This window comes from Engystomops pustulosus, chromosome 4, assembly GCF_040894005.1.
Source record: "Engystomops pustulosus chromosome 4, aEngPut4.maternal, whole genome shotgun sequence".
Classification (NCBI taxonomy): Eukaryota; Metazoa; Chordata; class Amphibia; order Anura; family Leptodactylidae; genus Engystomops; species Engystomops pustulosus.
The window spans coordinates 162410306-162433092 of record NC_092414.1 but is presented as its reverse complement, the minus strand read 5'-3'; the positions used below and the strand labels follow the sequence as shown (position 1 = coordinate 162433092).

General features: G+C 39.6%; 1 protein-coding gene across 1 annotated transcript; it reads right to left on the bottom strand.

Moving 5' to 3' along the window:
• Positions 1–11377: 11377 nt before the first annotated feature.
• On the bottom strand, positions 11378–21736 carry LOC140128504 (olfactory receptor 2G3-like). Its single transcript, XM_072150202.1, has 3 exons — positions 21208–21736; positions 21057–21103; positions 11378–12322 (listed from the first exon to the last, which is right to left on the bottom strand). The coding sequence occupies exons 1-3, from the start codon at positions 21734–21736 to the stop codon at positions 11378–11380; spliced, it is 1521 nt and encodes a 506-aa protein (XP_072006303.1).
• Between the last annotated feature and the right edge of the window lie 1051 nt (positions 21737–22787).

The window sequence follows — 22787 nt, the reverse complement described above, 5'->3', positions numbered from 1 at the left end:
CTAATATGATGGATATTGATAGGTTATGAATATGAAATACTCTTTTGTATTGTAATGTTCACATGTCATTCTATGTTTACATATGCTAATTATTCTGATGTCACACAATTTGCATACTGATTGCACTATTCGCTCACTTGACTATGAAAATATTCACATTTTGCACCGTTTAATGGGCTTGAGAAAGACTTCAGAGACTCCGATCAAGGGTGTTAACCCCTTACATGCCACAGTCAAGCATTATCGCAGTGTGTGAGAGGTTAAACCCAAGGTTGGGCAATATTTTATATATTGGAAAGTGAGGCTAGGTGGACTTAAATCTGATGGAGAGACTTCTCTCAGCTGAAACATGCAAATCAACGTGCAAAACTGCATTGTTCTGGGACAACTCACACTCCCCACTATGTCCACTAGTAGTCTAAACAGAATATTGAGGACAGAGGAACAGGAGACATCTTTCAATTAGTGTCTGGTAAAATGTGGTAATGTGGAGGGAATAACATAGAACAACTATGCAGCATTTCCTCAACTTTAAACTATCAGCACAGACACAGTTGTAGGTACAAAAGTAAAAGGAGATTTGTTGTCTCTTGAAGGAAACCTACCATTTGATTTGATGCATTGTGAAGCAAACATACCTTGAGAATGCTGCAGCTACATTGATGAAGGATCATATCTTGGTTAATCCCGAGCTGAGTGGTTTTGCTGAAAAAGCAATTATAACATTCAGGACCTTGGGAAAACTGGGTCAGGCTGGCTACCTAGATAAACACATTTGACATGGAGCTTGTAATTACAAATTAAGGTTAGTCAAGACATGACTTATCAGCCTGAGCTGGATCACTCATACACAGCAGCTGGGGGATGGTGCAGCAATTGATTATTTTGCCTTCAGTCACAACCCAGGAAGTACATCACCCTCTCCTGCAGTGAATAACTCAAATGCTAGGAGAAGCGCTGAACCAGCCATAGAAGGGACAGAGATTCATTATCATAATGTTATATCGGTTTTATCAGCAAAACCACTCAGCACAGGGATTAACCAAGATATGATCCTGCATCAGTGTAGCTACAGCATTCTCAAGGTATGATTGGTTCATAATACTTTAAATCAAATGGTAGGTTTAGTATAGATTCAATTTCCTAGAAGTCTTCAGCTTTGTTTCAGTTCAGAATATGTATGACCTTTAAGTCTTGTAATTTATTTACAGTTACCCAAGGGGTCATGTCTTACAAAACAGATTCATAGGAACATTATTGACTATAAATAACTGTAGTTAGAATATTTTACAATTTGAAAAAATAAAATGCAAAAAGCAAATAAAGCAAATACTTAAAGGGGTATTCCAGGAATATGAACGTCTGACACAAAAACCCATGATGATATAATTTAATGAATACAACAATACTCAATGTCATTAGTCACAAAACAAAGCTTAAATTATTTGATTTTATGATTTACAAAGTTTATGGCCTCTCTAAAGCAGGTGGAGTTATCACTAAGATGGTCGCCACTGGAAACTACAAGTTCCATGATCCTTTAGTTCTCGGTAACTCCTCCTCCCTCTTATACTCTGCTAACAGTGATGATATAACATGTTTTCTTGCTCTGTTACCATAGTAATGATGTGTAACTGCCATCACCACAACACTGGCCATACTGGATGCACTGCAACCAACAGACTACAGCCAAACATAGTGGTGATCACATGACCTTCCCAGGCAGGTTCAGGCCATGTGATGTGGACATGTGACCAGCGGCCATCTTCTGTCCTGCAACGGACCGTGCGGAGGAAATTAACGGACTGATTAAAGGGCCAGTAGCATTTTAATTCTTCATTACAGTCTATGTCATCAGCATTTTCTGCTAAAGGGAGCAAAATTTTAAATAACAACTAATTACACATTAGCTTATATTTTGAGTGCCCATTTGTATATGAATTATGCTGATTCCTGGAATACCCCTTTAAGGACATCCGACTTACAGACGACCCATAGTTAAAGACGGTCCCCTCTGCTCACTGTGACCTCTTGTGCAGCTCTCTGGATGCTTTACTATAGTCCCAGACTGCAATGATCAGCTGTAAGGTGTCTTCAAGGAAGCTTTATTGATAATCCTTGGTTCCATTAGAGCAAAAAATGTTTAAACTCCGATTGTCACTGGGGCAAAACATTTTTTTGTCTGGAACTACAATTATAAAATATACAGTTTAGACTTACATACAAATTCAACTTAATAACAAACCTATGGACCCTATCTTGTATGTAACCCGGGGACTTCCTGGTATTTCAGTCAATGAAGATTGGACGGCACACTACAGTTCTGGCCAAGCACAAGTTCTCTGTGGGGTTAGAGTAAGAGTTTTGGACTAAGACCTCCATTACCTCATTCATCTTCATAACCTCATTCCTCTCGTAACCAAAATATTGTTCACACATTGTTGGCTTTTTATGAACTTAATTTTTATTGTTTTCAAATATTCAAGAACGCAATACCACATGAGGTTGGGCATGCAAGCCCCAATAATCAATGCAGAGTAATAAGCATTGTAAGTGCATATCAGTAGATCAAGCGGAGCAGGTGCTAGAAGTAGCAAGTGTATATCACAGCGAGTGTATATCAACATCCGCAAGATAATCAGTTAGTGGGTGTTGACCCCCTTAAAGGGGTTCACCCGTGGATTGGATTTTCTGTGCTACTTGATGACTGAGGCAGTCAGATCCTTTCTGAGTAGATTGTACATGCGTTTTCATGCTCATAGAGATTACACTGAACTGCTATACATTACTACTGTAGTGCAGTGGCTTGGACTTGAACAAGGGATGAGAGCATTGCATGTTGAAATACAAGTGTAAAAAAAATCTAAACAGGTATTAAAAATAGTTAAAAACATTTTGAAACTTTTTGAAGGTAAAAGTCCCTAAAATAGTGGCTTCCCATAGAAATACCAATTAAAGTATAAAACCACAAATCCCACGGCCCACATATTTGGCTGCAACCAAAACAAGCTGTACAATGAAAATGATTCATTATTAGACCCGTACAGGGACTGATTTTCATCAATACCCTACACTCAAAGTCCTAAACAAGAATTGACAATTTAGATTTTCTCCACCAAGAAAGAGCTAAAAAAATCTCATCTTTTAGCTATACTGTAGATGTCCCAAAATTATGTACCGTAAATGTGTTTTTCATACTGCAAAAATTAATCCACATAATGGGGGGAACTGGCACACCCAATATCCATGGTAGCCCTATTACTTTTAGATATCCCAAAAGCCCATTGAAAGCGTGATCTTGTACCCATGTGAGCCACGTTACATTTTTTTTCTTTTTCACAACTTTTTACTTTTATATTCATGTTTTGTTACAATTTTTTTTATCGTATATACTCGAGTATAAGCCGACCCAAGTATAAGCCAAGACACCTAATTTTACCACCAAAAACTGGGAAAACCTATTGACTCGAGAATAAGCCGAGGGTGGGAAATGCATTGATCACAGACCCCCCCCCCCTCAGTATATAGCCAGCAAGTCCCCAGTAGTAAATAACCAGAAAGTCTCCAGTAGTATATAGCCAGCCTGCCCCCAGTAGTATACAGCCAGCCTGCCCCCAGTGGTGCACAGCCAGCACAGCCTGGCCCCAGTGGTACACAGCCAGCACAGCCTGCCCCCAGTGGTACACAGCAAGCCCAGCCTGCCCCCAGTGGTACACAGCCAGCCCAGCCTGCCCCCAGTGGTACACAGCCAGCCCAGCCTGCCCCCAGTGGTTTACAGCCAGCCCAGCTTGCTCCCAGTAGTATACTGCCAGCCCAGCTTGCCCCCAGTAGTATACAGCCAGCCCAGCCTGCCCCGCGTAGTATACAGCCAGCCCAGCACAAAAAAAAAACAACTTATACTCACCTTCTGGTGGTCCCAATACACAGCGCTGCTCCCACGATGTCCGTGCAGGTCCTGTTCTGTCTTCCGCGCCCATCTTCTGTCTTCGGTAACATCCTGCTGGGCGCGGCCACGTTCTTCCCAGCCGGCCGGCGCATAGTATGACGTCAACAGCGGCCGGGAAATAAACATGACCGCGCCCTGCACGATGTTACCGAAGAAAGAAGACAGAAGAGGACCCGCGCTGACATCGGGGGAGCAGCGCGGACATTGGGGGAGCAGCGCTGCGCATCGAGAGCCGCCACAGGGTGAGTATATACGTTTTTTTTTTTAAGTGCTGGGTTGGCTGTATTGACTCGTGTAGAAGTCGAGTTGAGGATTTTCAGCACATTTTTTGTGCTGAAAAACTCGGCTTATACACAAGTATATACGGTAAATAAAGTAAAGGTTTTTAATAAAATAATGCATTCTATCTGCAATTTAAAACATAACATACACATCTGGTTATGCCAAAAAGTAAGTAAAAGAGGCAATCGCCCGTTTCTTTCTGCTCAGTAAAAAATATTTCCTTTATTCATGATTCTTGTAAAAGATACAACCAGTGCTATGTAAACGATGACCACTTTACGCATTTAGGTGATTGTGACTAAGGCGTTAAAATAAAGGAGGTATTTCTGCCTGTATGTATAGAAATAGCAGCAGAAAAATGCATTATCAGGTCATTATGATTAGAGGTTTGAAACACAAGTAATTAAAGGAAATCTTCCATTCGATTTGCATTTGCATAATGAACCAAATATACCTTGAGAATGCTGTAGCTACACTGATGCAGGCACAAATCTGATGCAGGCACAAACCATTCAGCACAGAGATTAAACAAGATATGTAACTGAAGCAGTGTAGCTACAGCATTCTCAAGGTATGTTTGGTTCATAATGCATCAAATCAAATGGTAGATTTTCTTTAACTGTTGTTCTTATGATTAAATAGTTGTTTATGCTTAGCAAATGGGTTTCTTGTACCAACCAATTGGAAACAGTGGGCGTTAACTAAGAGGTATTCAAAGAGAGGCTTGGTCACAATCAAATGACAGCTATAGCCAGATAAGGCGCTAAACGTGTGAACTGGACGTTGTTTTGTTGTCCCTCCCTGGTATGTATCTTTTACAAGAATTATGAATAAAGGAAAAATAACTGAGCAGAAAGAAACAGACGAGTGCCTCTTTTACTAACTTTTTGGCCTATCTATACTGGGTTTTATTTATAATAGATCGAGCACCACCTGCTATTGCTCAAAGCCTTGTTCACCCACATATGAAGGTTAAAGAATAAAACTGGGCATGTATAAGCACGTATCATATATTTTACACATGTAAGCAATTAATGTCATAAATTTATACATATAGGGGCACATTTACTGAGGGTCTGCGGACCGCGATTCTGTCGGGTTTCCCGAATTTTTCCTTTTTGCACTGAACTGCCCCGGGTTTTTGGCCCACGCGATTGGATTGTGGTACACCGGCTTGCATACGACACAGACCGGGGCGGCGTGGCTGTCGGACAACCCGACTGATTCGGACAAACCCCGGAGTTTAAAACGCAAATTGTGTCGCAAGATCAGCACTGACATGCATCGGGAAGAAGAAGGTGAACTCCGGTGGACCTCAGCGGGGGAAGTGACACATGCAGGAAATTGGCCGCACGATTTAAGTGAATCGCGGCAGACCTGAATCCTTGTTGGCCAACGCGTGGCGGGGATCGCGATGGGACGGGTAAGTAAATGTGCCCCATAGTATCATGATGCTTACCAATTAGGATCAGCTCACCATAGTGTCCATCTTCACATTTCTGATACAGACAGCTGCTTTCCAAGATAAAGAAGTCATTATTCATTCTGGGGAAATTGGCTACAACATCAATGATTATCATTTCATGTTCCAATGTTATCTGAATATTTATTGATCTGAAGAATTTACAATTTCTATGTATATCTTCAGTACTTATAGGAGGAATGAGGGCCACATGGCCTAACTAATATATTGGACAGCAGTACCCTCCACATTATTAATATATAATCCAGCAGCCATATACAGTATATATATATATATATATATATATATATATATATATATATATATATATATATTCAGCAGGTCACAACAGCCTATTTAAACCAATGATGGAGCCTTGTATATCTGGGGGTCCCCTATAAATGAAAAAGAAGGGTACTGTATATTGGGAGGAGGGTTCCCATGACTAAATAAATAAATGTGGCACCAGATTAAAGGGGGGTTCGTATATAAATGATTGAATGATTGAAGGGAGAACTTTATAGCCTTGGGATAGAGGGATGCTGATGTTGCACTTTGTTGCACATCCAGCTGTCGGCTAAATTATCACACAAATGGCTACAGCTGCCATGCTCGGAAGCAGTGAAGCCATGCATACGCTGTGTGATAATTTAGCTGATAGCCGGATGACGTAGGGAAAGTAGCTGTAAACAAAACTTGCTTATATGTTTCCGCCCACCTCGACTCCCTAGACTTTCTGCCTAGATACCAGGCAGAGAATCAATGTTAATTTTTTCCTATTCCGGAGCAGAGATTTTATTAAATGAAGAACAGTTGCCAGCAACTTAATTTTTTCAAACAGCGGTGACAGGTTCCCTTTAATTGTTTACTTTGTGTAGATAAACAGCGGTCCATGGTCATGTGATCTCACACTGCACATAGGCCCAGATTTATCAAAAATAGTGCAAACTGCACTATTTGCAGTTTGCCTGTAGAGGGTGCAATTTGCCTGTAGAGGGTGCAATTTGCCTGTGGAAGGAGCAGTGTGTAAAAGTGGTTCTTTTACAAAGGGCGTGCAAAACACAATTCTGCTTGATAAATGTATCTCATGGTCTGGCTGTGCACCGGAATGCCCCTTTTAGTGCAGAAATATGTATCGCGTGTTGCGGACACTTTTTTAAAAATATGTGCAGACAGAAAACTAGTGCAGGGGCATTAATAAACCTTGACCACAGTGTTATCAAAGTTGTGTGATGCTAACGAGCCATACACCTGGACTGGTGTTTATCTACAGGAAGTAAACATAGAAGCTTCTTATAGGAAGACAGCACACTGAGATCTAATAAACATTGAGGAATTGATATCATAAGAATATTGCCTATACAATCAAAATTAATAATTTGCTGTAGTTTGCTTAACGTGGACAACCCCTTTAATGAAGATGCTATGACATTTCATCTGGTCTAAACCACAGGTGAATCCACTGGAGGGCCCTATAGCTAAGTGGGTCCTCCCCGTCTGCATGACATAGCACACCTACTGTACTTCATACAAATATTCAGCATCAAGCATTTTCAACCATTATATAAATTTGTATCTTGACATGTAGATATCCTAGGGAAGAGGAAAAGCAGGCAGGGCACGGTGTAATATTGTTGGTTAACCGGATAAATGTTAGAAGGAATGCTTCTCGCCTTAATTGGTTGTGCGGGACAGCACAACACAACAAGACTCAGCGTTTATTCAGTAAAACCTCATCGGCTGCTGCGTCTCGGAGTTCTCCTCCATGAGGTTTCTCATGTGTTTGTCATTTCTATCTTCCTCAAAGTACTGCACAAAATAAGGCTAATACGGTTCTTTTTTTATATAAAAAAATCTTCTTTATTTAAATAATATGTTATAACCAATAACAATCACAATTTTTTACATATATTTCATTCATTAATGAAAACAAAATAAAATAAAGATTAAATTGTAAATCTTCTGGTTTCTAGTGTCCATTCCTTACCGTCCACCAAAGACTAATAAGATTGACGTGACTACTATTTTGTTACTGTTTTTCATTCATAAATACTTAAACGTGACAACATACATTTACAGAAGAAACATCATTGACAAACTTACTATTTGATGTCTAATTGATCAATTAATACATTAACAGGGCAGTTTCTAGGTAATTTGCTGTATGGATCCATAATCCATTCATTTATGTATGGATCATAGTGAATTCCGCACTTTCCCATTAAGTTGGCTTATACGTTGCTCACCCCAAATTTATTCTAACATATGCAGTGCCCCCTTTAATTAAAATATAAAGTGTCTTTCAAATTATAATATTGTGTCTGTCATGGATTTTTATAACAGCAATAAACATATATACTTCACCAGAACCAAACTTAGTACATATATGCAAGGAATTCAATTTATAAATACAGTACTAGAACCAAGCTTCGTAAAGAAAGGACCAGGACCAATTCCCCATCACTTCACACTCCCTTAGTATATAGTTATCCAGCTCATGGCCCCCCAGTATATAACGAGCCAGGACACTACAGCCCCTCCAATATATACATAGCCCCAGCACACTGAAACCCCCCCAAGTCTATAGGTAGCCCCAGTATAATGCAGCCTTCCTTTGTACTTAGGTAGCCCAAGCACAATGCAGCCTACCCCCCTTGCAAGAAACGGGTCTATACATAAATGTGTGTAGCTCCTTGTTATATTGTACATAACAAATTTTTTTTTTACATGAGTGTTGCCATCCAGCAGAGAGGTATCATATCATTTTAGTTACGGAGGTTGTAGCTATCGAAAATGATAAGGTTGGCGTTTATTCCACTTTGAAACACTGTACGGTAATTTTATGAGCTTGGATCCCACTCCCAATGTATCTCGTTTGTGTGCTCTGCCGTATGATAAATTTAAGTAAGATGAAATAGAGTGTTTTAACAATAACATGTATGATTAACACAACACTTTAAAAAGCCCAATAAATAGATATCGAAATGACTTTGGATATCTATAAAAATGAGTATAAAACTGGATACAGAAAGGGTTTCCAAAACAACTTGTAGAAAATGCATACAAAAAAGCCAGCAATCAAAGTCAGAAAGAAAGCCTCAAAGCTAGAATAAAAACTAGCAGCACCCAAAATGAAGACAAATATTCATTAAACTTCATCACAAATTTTAACAATGATAGCAAAGAAATTCTGACCATTTACAAAAACGATGGCATATTCTTCAAGCTGATTCACAACTAAAAAAGGAATTTCTAAAAAATCTGTTCTGCATCTTTAGTAGAACGCCAAAAATACATCTTAAGAAATTAAGAGAAAACAGAATTTAACTAGAGAACCAAATAAAGGGAATCATAAATGCAATACTCCAAAGTGTTTTTGCTGTTTAGCCATAAAATACTGCATGGAATTTATTTCACATGTTACTGGAGAGAAATTCTTTATCAAATCCTCTCTAAAATGGCAATCAAATTTTGTAAATTATCTTAAAGATTGTTGTTGTAGTTTGCAGTACGTTGGAAAAACCACACAATGTAATGGCAGGACACAAAACAAGGACAGAAAGCCCTGGCACTGAGACCCCAATCTGTCCCTACCTACTGATTGGGTCCCCCTAAATGGAGGCCAATAACTGGTCAACGTTCCCTCCCTGGGTAAGGTGTGAGCATGTAACAAGACAGACAGAAAAAACACAATAAGGCTAGAGCATAAGATAATAGAGATAGTAAGCAAGATCGCAGTTTGACCAGCAAGGAATGAAGGCATAGCTTGATACTTATAGAAAAACTAGGCCCTGCCGCAGGTGGAAGTAGCAAGCAATCACAGGCCCACAGTGTTAACTCTTGCAAGACAGGAGCAGAGTGCAAAGGGAGGGTTGTGGCAAACATCATATCAAGTCAGCCACTTGAGCCTAGTACAGACTACAGAATGAGACAAAACTCAATGGGGCACATTTACTTACCCGGCCGACAGAGTTCACCCGAAGTGCATTGTCCAATGCGATTCACAAAAATTGTGCTCCTGATTTCCTGCATCTGTCGCTTCCCTGCTCAGGTCTGCAGGAGTTTACCATCTTCTTCCTGGTACATCTAAGTGCAATGGTTGTGACCCAATTTGAATATTAATCCCGCTCTCAGTCCGAATTAGTCGGATCGTCCGCCGGCCCACCCCCCCAATTTCTGTTGCATGAAAGCCGTTACCGATGCGCCCAAATCCGATCACGTGGAACACAATCCTCTTCAAAAAAACTGTCACAGCGACGCAAATCCCGAAAATTTCTAAAATCTGACAAAAGTTCGGACACTTAGTAAATAAGCCCCAATGTCTCCTAATCTTGCCAGCACGGATTGAGGAGAAAGCAGACGTGACACAGTCTCTCCATTGCAGACTCAATCAACACTGATAGAATACCACTCAGGGCATTTAAAACAGGTTTTATCCAACTAATATTTCTAGCACACCCCTTCATTCAACATAAAGATTACATTGACAAGTTCCGTCTCTTTACACATTTCTCTATGTATTCCCATCCCATGAAATTCCCCTTAACTTATATCCAATTTGATACCTAATTTTTTTAGATATCCAAAATCGTTACAGTATCTATTTATTGGGATTTCAAAAGTGTCCTGTTAATTATTCATCGTATTGTTAAAACCCTCTATTCCATCTTACTTAAATTTATCAAGAAGCAGAGCACACAAACGACATATGTTGGGAGTGGTATTAAAGCTCATAAAATCGCCATACAGTGTTTGCCATCTGTTTCAAAGCAGAATAAACGCCAGCCCTCCTTTTTGGGTAGCTACAACTTCTGTAGCTAAAGTGATACGATACCTCCCCGCTCTTGAAACAGAATTGCAACACTCATGTAAAAATTGTTATGTTACGAACAATATGACAAGGAACTACATTTATTTATGTATTAATTGATCAATTAGACATCCAATTGAAGGTTTGTCAATTACACTTCTTCTACAAATGTATTTTGTCATGGTTGAGTATTTAGTGGCAACATAGTAGTCATGCAATCATATTACTCTTCCAGTACACATTAAGGAATAGACAATAGATACTAGAAGATTTTTATTTGGTCTTTAAAAACATATTATTTAAGACACAGCAGCCAACAAGGTTTTACTGAATAAACGCTTTGTCTAGCTGTGCCAACTTGCACAATCAATGAAGGTGAGAAGCATTTGTTCCATTTTATCCAACTAACCAATATTACTCTATTGGTGCAGTACCCGGTTTCCCTCCCTCCTAGTATATCTAAATGTCAAGATCCAAATTTATATAAGGGTTGAAATGAAGTACGCAGTAGGTATACTATGCCATGCAGACGTGGAGGACCCACTCAGCTATAGGTCAATACAGTGGATTCACCCGTGGGCCAATATGAGTCTGCATACAGGACTCTACTGCATCATATTCTTTACACTCCATAGTTTCGTAGTTCTAATTACCATTTCACCTACTCCTGCTTTTTTAGGGGTTTTAGGGTTCTAACTTTTACAGTTGGGTTGCCAAAATATAATTTTGTTAAATTTCTAAATTGATAATTATTAATTAAGACCAAAATACTATATTCTTCTTCTTTATTATTATTATTATGATTGGATTGTTCTGATATATGCATAGTTTTTTGCTTTGGTTATTATCGCAACTTGACAGATATTATAAAATCAAGTTACAGGCAGCGCAACTTTCTTGTACTTTCTTTAAATGCTACTTTCACATCCTTGTTTCTTAAGCTGTAAATTATAGGATTGAACACTGGGGTTATAACACTGTAGAACAAGGTGGCCATTTTGTCTTGATTATTAACATTAACAGTCCCAGGTCTCAAATACATAAAGAAAATGGTGCCATAAAATAATGTGACCACAATAACATGTGAGCCGCAAGTAGAAAAGGCTTTAATCCGTCCTTTAGTTGTACGAATTTTCATTATGCTAAAAACAATGTTGACATATGTAATAAGAATGCAGAAAAATGGAGCAACGGCTACAATCATGGCAAGAATGAACAAAACAGTCTTATTAAGAGACGCATCTGCACACGCCAACTCTACTACTGTGGGCACTTCACAGAGAAAATGGTTCACCACATTTCTATTACAGTAAGGTAATTGTAATGCAAATACTGTGTGTATTATAGAGTCCATTAAGCCTATAATCCATGATGCAGCAGCCAATTTAAAGCAGAAGATGGGATGCATAATATTAATGTAGTGTAAGGGGCTGCATATAGCCACATAGCGGTCATAGGCCATCGATAGTAACAAAATGCACTCTGTCCCTCCCAAAGCAAGATGGATAAACAACTGGGTAAAACAAGCATTAAAAGAAATAGATTTATCCACTGATAAGTAATTGATGAGCATTTTAGGAACAACACTTGATGTAAAGCAAATGTCCAAAGAGGAGAGATTTCTCAGAAAGAAGTACATTGGAGTACTGAGTCGAGGGTGTACGCTACTAAGCCAAATTATTATTATATTACCAACTAAAGTAATAATGTAACATGTCAGAAATATAATAAACAACAAGATCTGTAAGTCGGGTCTGCTGGTTATCCCCAGAAGGATGAACTTGTCCACGTTGGTAAAGTTCCATTTGACCATTATAAGGAACTGAAAGGAACATTGTGAATGATATTAGTGTAAGATGCACAATGCAGCAGAAACACACAGAAGTCTATTGCTTTTTATGAAAATGTACCTATTGCTCTGGTATATGATCAGGTTCACACAATTCAGCATCACGTAATACGCCGCATAATCAGCTGCATATCAATACACAAACTCTTTCTAAATATCAAACATAGTGGGCACATTTACTAGGAACAGTGCAGTGTGCATTATGTGCAGTTTGCCAATTTAGGCGCAAATGACGTGCGACAATTCACATTTAACACATTTAACAAAGCAGGACACAACTTACATAAATTACAAGCCAAGAAAAGGAACAAACCAGGCGCAAAAATAGACAACCCTTAAACACACTGGGGCACAATTAGTAAGGGCTTTGCAACGCAATTCTGTTGGATTTGGCACATTCTATGTTAAAGGTGCACCACAAAAAAGTTGGTGAACTCTGTCGGGCCAGATGGAGGAAGCATCAGATTCATGATTTCTAGCACACGTTCTTAATGAATGTGTCACACCCAGTATTATACATAGAAAGAGCACTTTTAGTAAAGTTTCAGTTTTTTATTAGTAAATATGCCCCACTGTGATTAATGTCCCCCAAAGTGTTTGTTTTTTTACAATCGGTTAATTTTAGATAGAGAGATACACAGATTTCCAGGTGCATAAAGGGTTTTTATAAATAGGTTATAGACCAGCTGCAAACTATAAACTACAAGAAGGCACATGTCTGTGAGATGTAGCAGTGCTGAAAAAGTCTGTCAGTCTCTGTCTGTCATGCATTTCGTGCATCTCTTATCTGTAACTTCTCTTTCTATGTGTCAGTGTGTTAGTACAAAGTCAGAAGCCAGATGAAAGTGTATAAACACCTGTACCCTGATAATCTAACCACATTGTCACCACACAGAACTAGATGGATCATAATGTATCTGTTAAGAGATTCTGGGATTTTGGACTGAGCAGCCTATAGAGTGATAGGAGCTTAAACAGCGATAAAACATCAGTAAAATAGTAAAGTAAGTGGTCAAAAGGATCTTTATTATGTTAACATCACCCTTTAAGTGACACTATGGGAAACATTTATCAAAGGATTTACTTGACTTTTTGGCAACACAAAGTGGCAACAAAAATGGCTCTGGCTTTTTCTTGCAACTCAAAAATAATGGCCTATACATAAAATCACTTCTAGTGCAATGCTGTGTAAAGTTGTAATTTTTTAAAAAACCAATTGCATAGTCCCTCTACTCTTCTCCTGGTGTATGTGTTGCCATCTACTATCCTCTTCACACAAATAGACATAAATTACGTTCAATTTGCCATTTCCTTTTGGCAATTAGACATACATTTATGTCCAACTTCTAAAAACAGCGGACACTAGAACCAGTAGTGTTACCTGCTGTAATACATTGGCATTGCAGTGCAGTGTCTTCAACTTGAACCAGTGATCAGAGCATCACTGGTTCAAGTCCAAGAGAGAGATTTATCATTAGATAGGCTACTTGGGACAGTTCTCTGTCTGATTCATAAAAGTGGCTTTGGCTCTTTAATAAATGTTTTTATGCTTTATTTGTGTCTGGCATTTTTCTTTCAAAGAGGCGCAAAGTCACAGCACATACACCAGTAGGGGTTGGAATGACTTTGTGACTTTTTAAAAAAGGCGCAAGTCATGGATCGGACTTTGTGCAGCGTTGCACTAGCAGTAGTTAAAGGAGTTGTCAGAGAGTTATGAAAAGGTGGCCGGAGGGGGCTGCTTAAAAAAATAAAGATCTTCTTACCTTCTGGCACCCTCCGGTGTCCTGAGCTGCTGTCGCTCCGGGCGACATGTAAACAAACATGGCCGCCGGAGCAGTGCAGGACTCGGCTTCCGGCCAGCCGTGGCCGGCCATGCCTGCCTGTCATTGTGAATGTGGGCCGGAAGGTTGTTGGGTCCTGCCGGGAAGCTGAGTCTAGTGCTGCCCCTGGTGGCCTTGTTTGTTTACATGGCGCCCGGACCGGAGCGACAGCAGCGCGGGACACCCAAGGGAGCCGGAAGGTAAGTAGATCTTTATTTTTTTAAGCAGCCCCCTCCAGCCACCTTTAGTTTATTTTCATAATTCTCGGACAACCTCATTAATTCATTATGCAAGTATATTCAAGTGGCGGGAGTCTTGTGCGACTTTTGAGCAATGAAAAGTTGCAAAAACCCTTTATGCACCTTTTTTGCAAATTTTATACATCAAAAAAGGCAAATCCAATGCTGAATCTCCCTCCAAGTGTGTATAAAGTAAAGTAAAACAAGAAGTTTAAAACATTTTAAGCCCCTAAAATTGCATATTACCATAGAAACACCTTCTAAAATATAAACACAAATAAAAGAAAAATACCCACATATTTGGTAACACCATGTCCGTCAAAATCTGTACTATAAAACAGAATCATTATTGGAAATGCGTGATAAACGCGGTAAAAAAATCTTAAAAATTTTTTTTTCCATCTATACCATTCACTAAAAATGTTCTAAAAAGTGATCAAAAAATGTAACGTGCACCCAAAATAAACCGCTTTGTCAACCAAAAAATAAAAATCAAAGATACCTGCGCTGGCTATAAAATTTAGACTGTATGGGAAGTTTCGTTCCTTCCGTTGATGAGGTTTAGTCCCGTAGGTCCCGTAAATCTTATGTAGAGCAATAATCTTTTCGTGAAGTATATTCCACTTAGGATAGCGTTTCCAAGCCAAATAGGATAAGGTGCTTCGCTGGATCTGACTAACAGAGGTACCGGTGACGTCACCCTAGGTACGGTCCGTCTGACCAGTAAGTAGCTTTGGCTACAATACTGGAGCTCCAAGTGGTTTAAAGGGATTTCCCCATGAAAGAAAATTCTCAAGTTTCAATCTCCTAGTGATAAAGATCATTTCAACCCCTTACTTTACAATTTTACTCAGTTTTATTGCAGTTTTAGCTCATATAATTCACAGTGATGGTCAGAGTAAGATTTCAGTGTGTGGACGGGGACTCTCTAAGCAGGCACTTCAGGATCCCTCTGTGTTGTGAGATGTAGAGTGCTGAAAATGTGGTTAGATCATCAGGGTACAGGATTTATATACACTTTCATATAGCTTCTGACACATAGAAAGAGACATGAGACAGATCAGAGATGAGATGATGAGATCTCAGCTACACACACACTGTCAGATCTGATATGCCTCCCTCCCCTGAATAAAGAGAATATCTGTCTGTAGCTTGTAGCTCTACTCTCTTCATGCACTGCAAGGAAGTCTTTATGTGAGCTTGTCCTGGAATGCAAGGGTGGGGGCTGGAGGCAAAAAGCAGAGAGCAGCTCCGCTCAGTGCAGCATCAGACAGAAGAACAATATGGCTTCCCAGACCCTAAGTCAGAAGATTCACGGTCAGAACCGAAATTTATATGCTGAATTTTTGTAAAAAACATTGAATTAGAGAATGTGTTATTTTGTTATCCTAAGTGTATTTAAGAATCTTGTCTTTGTGGGAATACTCCTTTAATGTATTTTCCATAAAAATTGCAATTTCTATATCAAACCTCGATTGTGTTTAATCTCTGTGAAACATCTAAACAGTTAACAAACTTCTTAAAAATGTTTTTTCACACATTGAGAGGTGTTGTTTCTATAATGCAGTAACTTAAAGGAAACCTACCACTTGGGATAGGTCTCATAAGCAGGACATGCCGTGCACCAGCTCAGGGTGAGCTGGTGCCGGCGCTTATCTTCCTTATGTGTTTAAACTGTTTTAAAGCATTTAATCACATCATTAATGTTTATCTCGGAACTAGCTTCCCTGCACCGAGTTCCGTTCTCGGCGCACCATGCGCGCAACCGTGCGTGCGCCTGAATAAGAAGTGTAAGCGCGCATGGTGCGCAGAGCGCGGACCTTGGTGCGGGAAAGCTACTTCCGATATAAACATTAATAAAGTGTTAAAACGCTTGTGCTGCTTATAAGCCCTATCCGAAGTGGTAGGTTTCCTTTAAGGAGTTTTGCTATTATTTAGGTCCACTTGAAAGCTGTGCAGGTCCCTATAAATAAAAGATGTGGCTATTTTTATAAATACTTGAAAAATCACACCCAAATTCTAAACCTCACAGTACCTTCAAAAAACAAGAGGATGCCTAAAAACCCATGCCAACATAAAGTACACATTAGGGAAATATTAGTTATGACGTTATTTGGGTGGAAAGACTAACTGCCTGAAAAGCAGAGAATTTAACGACCACGCCCTAATTTGGTTTTTGCATTTCAAAAATCTATACTTTTTTTTTATTTTTCCTTGTAAAGAGCTGTCTGAAGGTTTTTTTTCTGTGTAAAAATTGCACTTCATATTAACTGTATTTAATATTCTGTGCCGTGTACTGGGAAGCTGGAAAAAAATTCCAAATGCAGTGAAATTGGTTAAATGCATTTGCGCCATTTTCTTGTGCTCTTGATTTTTACGGTTTTCACTGTGCACCCCAAATGACATGGGGAAACCAAATTTATATAGATAGATTCAAAAAAATTAAAACATTCTATTTTGTGTACAGAGCTGTGTGAGGTGTCATTTTTGCAAGTTGAGATGATGGTTTCATTGCTATTATTTTGAGGACTGTATGTATGCGCTATATTGTGTTATGGGGTTATAACTGTTAATATACCTTGATGGATTGGACATTTTGGGACAAGGCAATACCTAACATCTTTATGAAATTTACAGTTTTTTATAACACAATACAATACAACTTTTATATCAGTTTTAGGGAAAGGGTAGTATAGCGGTATGTGGGGATTTTACTGATCATATATTACAATGTGCCACTGGTTCATTGTAAAGAATGATCAGAAGCTATACAGCCTTAGGTGACGGCGGTGACATCACAGGGAGTGATGATCAGAGCCAAGATGGCTGTCTTTTTACTGCCACTGGCAAAGCTGCAGATGGCTGGGTGTTACCAGGGTGTCTTTGCTGCAAATATGCACCTTGTATGGAGGTGGCACAGTCCATGATCCCACTCCATACACCCACAGCCAAGTTTTTGCCAAATTTCAGTTTTTTATTCCTAACTAAAAGCAAAAGATATTATTAAATTTTGAAACAAATTGAAAGTACGATGTGGTACAAGAAAACATCTCATTATCCCCTGAAAAAAAAAGTGTTTTGAAGTTATAACCACTTATAGTGACACATGTACAAATTGAAAAATAAGGCCTGGTCTTTAAAGGGGTTGTCCACTTTCAGCAAATATTTGATATGTTCTGTGTATTGAAAAGTTATCCAATTTTCCAATGTACTTTCTGTATCAATTCCTCATGGTTTTCTAGATCTCTGCTTGCTGTTCTGATATGGAAGGCTTCTACGTTTACTTTCACTGGATATAAGTCTGTCCATTCTCTTGTGATGGATATTCAGGTGCACAAGCAGTTAGTACTGCACAGATTGTATTACTCTCATATGCTTATGCACCTGTATGCCCATCACAAGACCATGGACAGATTTCTATCCACTGGAAGTAAACACAGAAGCCTTCTACAGCAGGACAGTAAGCCTAGAAAACCGTGAGGAATTAATACAGAAAGTATATTGGAAAATTAAATAATGTTTCTTTAAACATACAATATCATTTATTTGCTGAAAGTTTAAGGCCAAACAGGCTGCAGGCCAAAACAGGCAGCAGGGGCAAAGGGTTAATTATGTTGCAACTATTATGGAATTTTTTTTTTTTTAAAAAAGGGTTTCTACTTATAGAGTCTGCCTAACGATAAATGTCCTCTTCTGCCTTCAGTTATGTTCAGCTTATTTCTGTTCATCATCTATAAATGGATGGAAATCCTGATGATAGTTTGAACTTGCCTGATGGTAGAATTTGTAATGAGGGAAAATACATACTGACACTGAAGGTCCTTAACACAGAAGGGAAACCCTTTTTATCTGATTTACATTGCAAATCAGTGAAGGAGTGACTTTGTGGGTATACAGGAATAAGTTATGTGGATGCCACTAAAAAGTAGATATTTATATATATTAGAGTGTAAGATCAGGGAGCGGCACTTATATTCGGAGGTAAACTCAGCCACCTTTTGAGGTGCTACAAGTGGCCACTATGCGTGTTGGGGCAGTAATTTAGGTGAACTTTGTTTTCTGCACATGGATGTTGATTCCAGATTTTAAAAATTCCTCAGAGATTTATAGCATGTTCTTCCCATTCACAAACGTCCACTGCGTTGGAGTCATCTTTGTCTCTGCTTTATCACTAAAAGGGATATTCCCATTTCAGCAAATTAATGGTATTGTTTGTATGATGAAAAGTTATGTAATTTTCTAATATACTTTCTGTATAAATTTCTCATAGTTTTCTAGATCTATGCCCGCAGCCATTCTATAGAAAGCTTCTATGTTTATTTTCAGTGGACAGAAATCTGACCATGGTCACACAGGTGCACGGCTCGTTATATGACACATCTCTGATTACTGTCTGTGTACCTGAGCACCTGTGTGACCATGGTCAGATTTGTGTCCACTGCAAGTAAACACAGAAGCTTCCAATAGAATGACCGCAAACAGAGATCTAGAAATCTGTGAGAAATTTATATAGAAAGTATATTTGAAAATTGTATAACTCATCATACAAACAATACTATTAATTTGCTGAAATGGGCATATCCCTTTAGCCCTCACATCAAGGTTTTTTACTAAAAGCTGCATTCTCCACCTCAAGATTATCTCCTGCATTAGATCCTTCCTCAATCTGGAATCTACAAAATTGCTGCCCCATGCCCTCATCATCACCTGCTTGAACTACTACAACTTTCTTCTCTGTGGACTCCCAGCTAACTAACACCCCTCCAATTTATCCTTAACTCTGATACCCAACTAAACCTATCTGTCCTCACTTTTCTGCCTTTCCTCTCCGCCAGTCTTTTCAGTGGCTGCCCATCGTCCCACACATAATCTCCTGACCATCTGTTTCACTATCCTACTATCTCCCGTGCCTGCACCATAAGGTGGAACTTTCTACTAAAGCATTGCCATCTACCATCTCATATACATTGTGAGCCCTCCCATTTTTTTAGGTTCAATGTGGATTCCTACCTTTTGTACTTCTATGTGTTCTATTCATAAAGTAATGTATGCAACCCGTTTATTGAATGTGTAGCATCATGGAATTAAAGTATCTCTTTAAATATTATGAATAATCCGTAAGGTGAAACACCCTTTTCCACTTTAACTAGTGTAAACTTATAAACAACAATGTACAAGGCCTATAAATGGAAGAATTATATGAAATATTAAATAGAATAGTCAATAAAAACAAATTATAAAACAAGGAATGGTAATATAATAAAACAGCTGCTGTGTATCTAATGAATAAATTTGTGTGTGTCTAGCATAGTCATGTAATAATCCATTTACAAGGAGAGCAGATTTCTTACCTTTTAGCTGCAGTAAATATTTCAATAAGTAAAACTGATAAATGATATATGACTTATCACTTTAAAGGGCCGTTGATAAGTAAATGGCCAATAAACAACTGAAATGTTTTGTAAAATGTTCTCTTTGCTTCTTTCTTTTATATTTCCATACAAACGAGTTGTACAAAGTGTATCTTTCCAAAGACTTTAGTATGACAGCATTCTGTGCGTCCAGCCATATTGAAGTGAATATTAGCAGAACAGGGCTCCTGCAGCTACTATATCTGATGCTTTGTAATCCCTGCAGATTTATATGTTAAGGGATTATATGTCAAACTTTGAACCATAGTATGAAACTTAGTTAGAAACTTGAAAAACTTAGAAACTGGAAGTTTACTTTTACATCCATGGAAAACTTTAAAGTCCAACAGTGTCATTGGCAATAATACAGCATCCCTTGTATTTCATAGCAAATAGCAGTCATCATTATATTTTTTGACATATGTCAATCTACACAATTCAGCCTCCAAAGTCTAATTCTCAAATAGAATATTAACATATTAACATGCCCTTTCATTTGTTCTTCGTATTATAACTAGCATCAGTTTATCTTCATTTCTCTATGTAGCATGCTCAACCAACTTAAATAGGACCTGTCATGCAAAGTAATTTTTCCAAAATAAATACTTTATTAAAAAACGAAAGTTTAAAGGAATTGCCCTTATTCGTAAATGGTTCCATGGCTGCAATGTTGTGATAATGTGAGTCCAATGTCACTACTTGAGTCCAATGAAGTCCTGAATATTCATGGTTACTTGCATTGCCCTGCCTTCTTTTCCCTGATTGACAGGTCTCAGTGCTACTGAACATGATGCTATATAGAACATTAAAAGAGAGTTCTGTTACATCATGGGCCACATCATGTCATGTGACCAGGGTGATGTCATCTAAGGTCCTGTTACATTTGCTCAGTTGTATTTGATAACATGAAATTACAGCAGCCTCCATGAAGGCATGTGGAGGAGAAGTAGTTCAGCCGCTGGAGGCCGGAGCTTAGGATTGGCATTTTTCTTGGTCAGCGCCTCAATGGGAGACACGAGGGAGGAAAAATGGGGTATGAACTGCCGGTTGTAATTAGCGAAACCCAGAAATCTCTGGATGGACGAAGTCCCACTGGGTGAGGCCACTGTAGTACCAGAGATAATTTTGGAGGATCGATCTAGAGTCCAGGGTCAGAGATGATATACCTGTGGAATAGGCACTTTTCGAGTTTGGCATAAAGGCGATTGTCTCTTATGTGCCTGTGTTCTAGTCTCACCTGAGCCTGATGGGACTCGAGGTCCACAGAGAACACCAGGATATTGTCTAAGTAGACCACAACACAGTTGTATAGCAAGTCTCTGAAAATGTTGGCGAACTCCTGGAATGCGGCTGGTGCATTACAGAGTCTAAATGGCATGAGGAGATACTCGAAACGGCCATCACGAGTATTGAAGGCAGTCTTCCATTCATCACATTCACGGTTGCCGATGAGATTATCCGCCCAATGTAGGTCCAATTTGGTGAAGAACTTGGCTCCACAAAGGCGGTCAAGGGTTTGGTGATCAGAGGCAGTGGCACAGTTATTTTGTTAAGTCCGCGATAGTCTATGCATGGACGGAGAGAACCATACTTCTTGGCCACGAAGAAGAACCCAGCATTGGCAGGGGAAGAGGACTTGCGTATGAACCCCTTCTGCAGATTCTCCTTCACATAGACTGAAATAGCCTTGGTTTTGGGTAAAGTGGGTACACTCGACCCCGTGGGGAAGATGTACCCAGCAACAGTTCTATAGGGCAGTCGTAGGGATGGTGTGGTGGCAGAATCTCCACTTGTTTCTCCAAAAAGACATCCGCAGAGTTCATGTATGAAGTAGGGAAACCAACCAGAGGCTTGGAGGACTCTGGAGAAGCCGTGGTGGATATGGGATGAAGAACTACCAAACAGCATGACTGGCATTCTGGTCCCCAGGAAGAACCTCCCCAGTCTGCCAGTTGAGCATAAGATCGTGACATTGCTACCACGAGAAACCCATCAGAATGGAAGACGTAGACCGAGGTAACATAAAGAACGAAAGTCTCTCCTTTTGTAATGTGTCAATTTGCAGGCACAGAGGCTTGGTGCAGTACCGGCAGGATTGCAGAGAATCTGCCTACTGACGGACAAGATGACCAATGGCTTCTCAAGACTGACCACAGGAAGACGATGCTGGGAGATTAGGACAGCATCCAAGAAGTTTCCTACAGAGCCAGAATCCAGGAAAGCGGAAGCTTGAAACAGGCTACTTGTCCCAGAGCTAAGTAAAATGGATATTCAGACGTGGAGAAGCTTTGTTCTCACTCAGGGACGGTTCTCCCAGGAACCCTAGGTGTGTGAATTTCCCAAACGCTGTGGACAGGTTTCGAGAAAATGCTCCGGGCTGGCACAGTAGAGACACAGATACGCCTTTCGACGTCTGGAGTGCTCTTGTGGTGTCAGGCGAGCTATCCAACTGCATGTCCTCCTCTGCAACAGACAATGAGGATGGCTGTGGTGGTCTTTAGAAGACTGGAGCCAGACAGGGCAGTCAACGTGTTCTGATCTGTACTTGTACAAGATGCCACTACAGGTGCTCTGAGAACCGGCTGTCGATCCGAGTGGCCAGGATGATGAGGTCACTCAACAAAGATGGCATGTTTCATGCAAACAGAACATCTTTAATATGACAGGAATATGGTGAGATTAGCCGTGACCAGTTGTTCAAGTATACAGAATCGGCAGGCAGAATCAGGGTTGGGTTGAGGCAGAAGGTCATTACAGGCTGCACAAGATCATAGTCGGGGACTTAGCAGAAGGTCAAGGCAGGCGGCAGAGAATCATAGTCAGGAGTGTAGCAGGAGGTCACAACGGTTAATTCTCAGAACTTCATAGACGCTTTTTCACTGGCAATGAGGCACAAAGATCTGGGCAGGGGGCACAGGAAAAGGCAGGCTATTCATCAGGGCAGCAGCCTGCCAGGGCCAATCAGCGG

What these genes read in the sequence shown, in the direction of transcription:
- LOC140128504 (XM_072150202.1), bottom strand. Translation starts at nt 21,736, where the DNA reads ATGCCAGTCATGCTGTTTGGTAGTTCTTCATCCCATATCCACCACGGC. An exon ending in ACTCGTGATGGCCGTTTCGA is followed by an intron (nt 21,104 to 21,207) that starts GTATCTCCTCAT and finishes TGGTCTACTTAG; the next exon opens with ACAATATCCTGGTGTTCTCT. An exon ending in TCGAGTCCCATCAGGCTCAG is followed by an intron (nt 12,323 to 21,056) that starts GTGAGACTAGAA and finishes TGTTCCTTTCAG; the next exon opens with TTCCTTATAATGGTCAAATG.